This window comes from Sesamum indicum, linkage group LG2 (genome assembly GCF_000512975.1).
Source record: "Sesamum indicum cultivar Zhongzhi No. 13 linkage group LG2, S_indicum_v1.0, whole genome shotgun sequence".
Classification (NCBI taxonomy): Eukaryota; Viridiplantae; Streptophyta; class Magnoliopsida; order Lamiales; family Pedaliaceae; genus Sesamum; species Sesamum indicum.
The window spans coordinates 6506335-6512416 of NC_026146.1; the positions used below are offsets into that span (position 1 = coordinate 6506335).

The window sequence follows — 6082 nt, forward strand, 5'->3', positions numbered from 1 at the left end:
CAGATGATCCACCCGTTTGCTTTCTACGGGTTTCCTCGTTCAACATCATGTCCCTGATGTTGTCGAACTTCATCTTCTCCTTCCCAGACGAAGTGCTTACCGAAGTAACAACCACATCCCAACTGTCAGGTAAAGATGAAAGCAAAATTAACATTTTTACCTCATCCTCAAACACGATATCCACAGACGCCAGCTGTGTCGTGAGTTGGTTGAAGTCATTGAGGTGATCGGCCACCGACTTCCTCTCCTCCATCTGCAACCTGAATAGTTCATCAGCATAACCTTGTTCATTGCTGAGGGTTCCTCGTACATATCGGCAAGAGTCTGTAGGACTTCCTTCGTGCTCTTTGCTCCCTTCACATGATAGGCGACATTCCGAGAGAGCGACAGGATTATTGCGCTCATCGCCTTTCGATCGAGCACCTTCCATTCTTCATCACTCGTCTTCTCGGACTTTTCTGCAAGTGGTTCGTACAGGTCCTTCCCGTACAGGTAGGCCTCCATCTGCATACGCCAAAACCCAAAGTCGGAACCATTGAACTGTTCGACTGGAAACTTTCCCTCCATCTTAACTCCTTGAACCAGGCTCTTGATACCAGTTGTTAGGAAATGCATCGGGTTAAGATGGATAACAGATGGAATATGAAGGCGATAAAAGACACACGAATTTGTTAACCCAGTTTGGATATAAATCCTACGTCTGGGGGCGATACCAAGCCAGGAGAAAACACTCAAAGAGGAGGAAAATTGAGGAGTACAACACACACACACTTGTATGCAAGTCTTCACCACACGTGAAAAACAACACTCACCCTCGTCTCAACTCTTTCTTCTCTCTCTACTCTATTCTACTCTACTCTACAAAACAATGCTAATAAGAGTAGTATATATATAGCCATGACTTATCCTTTTTCCAACTCAACTTGGGATTTCTAATTTGAATCGGGTTATCCTTCTCCAACTCAACTTTGAATCGGGTTATCCTTCTCCAACTCAACTTTGAATCGGGTTATCCTTCTCCAACTCAACTTGGGATTTGTAAGTTGAATCAGGTTATCATTTTCTTCTTCAAATCAATCTTCACAACTTAACATGTTCCGAACCCTCACCTGATTGTTTGTCTAATTAAACAATTAGTCATTATGGACAACGACAACCAATTTTTCTTGTATAAATTGATGCAAACCAAAGAGAAAAACAGAGTGAGAGAAAGAGGAGCGGCGAAAATGGATTTGATAGCATCCTTCCTTCTACTCCTACTATCTCTCATTTGGGCATATTTCCATCTCCTGAACTCCAACTCCAGGGACAGGAGATCAGCCAAGCTTCCTCCGGGTCCTTACCCCTTTCCCATCATCGGAAGCATTCTCCAACTTGGCCAAAACCCCCACCAAAACTTTACCGAACTCTCCAAAACTTATGGCCCTTTAATGTATCTCAAGCTCGGCAGCGTAGACACAATCGTTGTGTCATCCCCAGAAATCACCAAGGAAATACTACAAACGCATGATCAAGCTTTTCCCCTCAGGATGACCACAGCCGCAACCCGAGCACTCGACCACCACACGGCGTCTGTGGCCTTCCTGCCCATGGGCAGCCAGTGGAGAAACCTGCGTAAAATATGTAAAGAACAGATGTTCTCGACCCAACCACTATACGCCAGCCAGGGACTACGCCAAGAGAAGCTGCAGAAACTGCTCCAATATGTCCAAGAATGCTGTGTTAATGGCCGAGCTGTGGATATTGGACAGGCTGCTTTTGTCACATCCCTTAACTTCATATCAAACACACTTTTCTCACTTGATTTTGCTGATTATAACACGGGTTCGTCTCAAGAACTCGAGGAAATAATCCACAGATTGATGAGAGTGTATTCCTGTCCTAATCTTGGAGATTATTTTGGGTTTCTGGGGTTGTTAGATCCGCAAGGAATCAAGCGGGAGGCGGAGTTTTGTATGGGGAAACTGCTTGCAAATTTTGATAGTATCATTGATCAAAGAGTGGAAGCTTCACGTAAGTCTCAGGCAAGGAAATCTGATTTGCTGGAAGTGCTGTTGGAGATCAGCGAAGGAAATCAGGTGGAGTTGACCCGCAAAACCATGAAGCATTTACTGCTGGTTAGTACAATCCTTAAATTTTTTATTGCCCCAGGTGCTTGAGAAATAGACACTATAAATCAAATAGCAGTATATATGCAGCTTACCCTACAAAAAAATGAACTTTTTCAACGTTATAAATGGCTACTATTAAAAAATTTTGGTAAATCGAAATTATCTAATACGACTAAAGAAATTAGCATGAAAATTTAAATTTAAATTATAATTAATCAATATTTAACACAATCAGTAGTTAAAATATTTATCATAATTTTTAATTATATATACTCTTTTAGCTTCACTTATAGAAATGACGACTAATATCAATTGCACACCATCAATTAATTTATACGCCCCTCGATTTGTTTATTTTAACAATAGTCATTAATTATCTTGTTTGACCAAATCATTAGATTTTCTGATAGAGAAAAGAGCCCAATTAGCCATTTAAATAGTATAATTTCATTGTCATAGTCAACTCGTGTTCCGGGTGGGCACAAACATCGCCGACGTATCTGCCAATTGTTTAAGATATATATATATATAATGTTATGGAAAATAGAAAAAAAGTTAAAAGAAAAACAGTGTTTCGCTAATTTCGGAAAAAATCAAGTTAATTATAATTGTTATTTATTGATCCATATACAGTTATAGAAAAACTATATTTTTCATCTCCTATTTTAGAACATTATATACTTTTAGTCCCATTATTTATGAAAATATCAAAATTAGTCTCATATCCGGCAAAAAGATTAAGTCTATATCTTTCGTCCAACTCCTATTATAAATTTTTCCTCCAAGCTAAAAACTTAACTGCCATGAGATTTTTTAGGGGAAAAATGCAAGCAACCCCCTTGTGATATCCCAAATGAGCAAATTACCCCTTTATGAAAAAACAAATATCGATTTACCTCTCTGTATTTTTTAAAAATACAACAATTACCCTCATATGATTTTTAAAAAGGAGGTAAAGTGCTTCATTTTAGAAAATATAGGGGGATAAATTGCTATATTTTTTTCACAAGGGAGTGATGTGCTTATTTTCAATATCACAAGGGGCTAAATTGATATTTACCTGATTTTTGAGTGGCTTTTGCTGTCAAATTTCAGATAAAAGTTGAAAAGAGGACATAGAGATCTTTTGGAAATATGAGATGAACTTTAGAGTAAGTTACAATAATATTTTCTGAAATTTGGTATCATTACGAATACCTTCACGTTGGTTGAAAAAAATACTAATACCCCATTGATTTTAACGGTCATCTAACAATTAACTCAATCAGTTAGATTTCCATCAAATTTTATTGTGAATGGACCAAAATATCCTTGTAGATTAAAAATTATAATTTTATTTATTTTTTAAAATTTTATGATTTTTTAATGGACTAAGTATATAGTTTTTTTCATGTCTTTATAAAAAATGTCTTTATATTATACTAATTCTCATTTCATTAGTCAACTTATGTAGTAGTATTTCTATTAGTATTTATATGAATTATGTAATATTTGTATTTAATTAATTGAATTTTGAATATGTATGTTGATGTGTATTAAGTCTTTTTCCTTTACTAGAGACATTGACACTTAATTCTATCTTATGCTCTGGCTAGATAATTTAATTGTAGTGCCTTGTAAACAAGTTGACCAACAATTTGTTTAATTTTTCACTCAATTAACATAAAAGATTATTATATCATTAAATCAATTATCTTCAATTATGTATATAAATTGTTAATCAATTAATAACTAATAACAATTTACCAAACATTATACATTCTCAATGCTAATCAACCAACACCTTGTAATCTTGTAGCCTCAAATTTATCACTTGAATTAGATCCGGCTGCATCAAAAATCTTTTGTCAGGTGGGTTTTGTTAAATTTTTGTCAAAATAGATTTTAATTAGCTCAAATCGTGTATTTATAATCAATATATTTTGCTTCATGTTTATGGATTCTATCTTTTATTTTGAAATGTGTTGTATTATTTATTTTACGCTGCATAAAACTTTATGGGACCAAAAAAGTTTATTTTTAGGTTTAATGGTACCAAAATACTATGAAATATTGGAAAACTAATTTTTCCTTCTTTTTCTCAAACTCACTTGACTTTCCTGTCAAAATTGCGGGGTTGACGGCCGTTAAGGCCCATGTGCACGGCACATGGGCTCTGCCATTAAGTTGGTACCAAAAATGCTTAGTTTTTGGTTTCATGGTACCAAAATCCGATATTGCAAAATTTGTGACACCAAAAACAAAGCTGACCTTTTTTAATGTTACCAAAACACGATTTTGCCCAAAATTTTTCTTTGATCAAATTCAAATTCATAATTCAAAATGTACAGTAACTTGTTCTAAGTAAATTTGTTGTTAGGATTTATTTGTTGGCGGACACAACACAACATCAGTCACAGTGGAGTGGGCAATGACAGAACTTCTGCGGAATCCCCAGGTAATGTCAAAACTCAAAATGGAGATTCGAACTGTTGTTGGAGCAAACAAACAGGTTGAAGAATCAGACATTTCAAAGCTCCCATATCTACAAGCCGTGATCAAAGAATCCGTAAGATATCATCCTCCAGGCCCATTTCTGATGCGTCGCAAGGACGGAGATGATCTAGAAATCAAGAACTACGCCATACCCAAAAACGCCGTAATTCTCGTTAATTTATGGGCAATTGGTAGAGATCCAAGAATATGGTCGAACCCTGATTCATTTGAGCCTGAAAGATTTTTGAATGGACAAGTTGATTTCAAAGGGCACGACTTTGAATTGATCCCGTTTGGGGCAGGCAGGAGAATCTGTCCGGGGCTGCCACTAGCATATAGGATGGTTCACCTAACTGTGGCCTCTTTGATCCACAACTTTGATTGGGAACTTGAACCAGGAATCACACCACAAGATGTGGACTTAAATGAGAAGTTTGGCCTTTCACTGAAAAAGGCCATACCTCTCAAAGGTGTGCCGACCAAGCCATGATTGTTGCTGTTGATTGTTGATTCATAGAACATGCATGGATAGCCTATGATTAAAACTATTTATTTAAGTACTTTTAATGAAGTGTGGCAATGTATAGCTTTAATGCGTTGATAAGTGATCCATATCACATGGATAGTCAACGATTGAAACTATTTATACAAGTACTTCAATAAAATGTCATATATGTATATATAGAATTATGGATGGGGGGGCCTTTACTTCTCAAAAGAAAGGGAAACTTATATTTTAGGTCTTGTAATTTTTGGTTATTAGTATTTTTGGTTCTGTAACTTACTCTATTTTCATATTTAGTTCTTTTTTTCTTGTTTACGAATTTAGTCCTGAATATTTCACTTGGCCCGGCTGCATAAAAAATCATCCTTTGCGCCCAATCCATATGTTGTTAATCACCACAATGTGAATCATTACCCCCGACATGGGCAGCTGGGGTTTGCTCCTCCGGCACTGAAGGGACAGTCACAGCCTCAAAGTACTCCTGCACCCTCTCCTCACCATGAGAAATCGAATTATAATATTATGGCATAAACTCTTGCATATACAAGTGATAACTGACATCGTCAGGTAGTTTTGAACTTTGTGTTTTTTGAATTTTCGGAAAGGGCACCTAATTTTATCTCCATCCATATGTCCGCTGACCCTTTGCTCATTTTATGAAAATCTTACGCCCATCCTCAGACTCTAGTGTAAGACATACCCTCCCGGGAGGTTTTTATTATACATTCATCTCATCAATTCCCGTAACATGATGATATATACTATTGTATTCAAACGTGTATATATATATATAATTTTTTAATTTGACGACTTACAAATTTATAAATATTACATACACTATTTAGGAGAATACATACAATTAACATGATATAAGATTAATAAAAAATTATAAAACTAAAATAAGTAAATTATAATTAATTTAATTAAACACAATAAAATATTAAATTAGTCTATCTGGTCAACCAACTTAAGTGATGATTGAGATTGTTTG

General features: G+C 35.8%; 1 protein-coding gene across 1 annotated transcript; it reads left to right on the forward strand.

Annotated features, from left to right (window-relative positions):
- Positions 1188-5297, forward strand: LOC110011331 (ferruginol synthase-like). The gene is made up of 2 exons (XM_020691308.1): positions 1188-2117; positions 4471-5297. The coding sequence occupies exons 1-2, from the start codon at positions 1227-1229 to the stop codon at positions 5074-5076; spliced, it is 1497 nt and encodes a 498-aa protein (XP_020546967.1). The 5' UTR covers positions 1188-1226; the 3' UTR covers positions 5077-5297.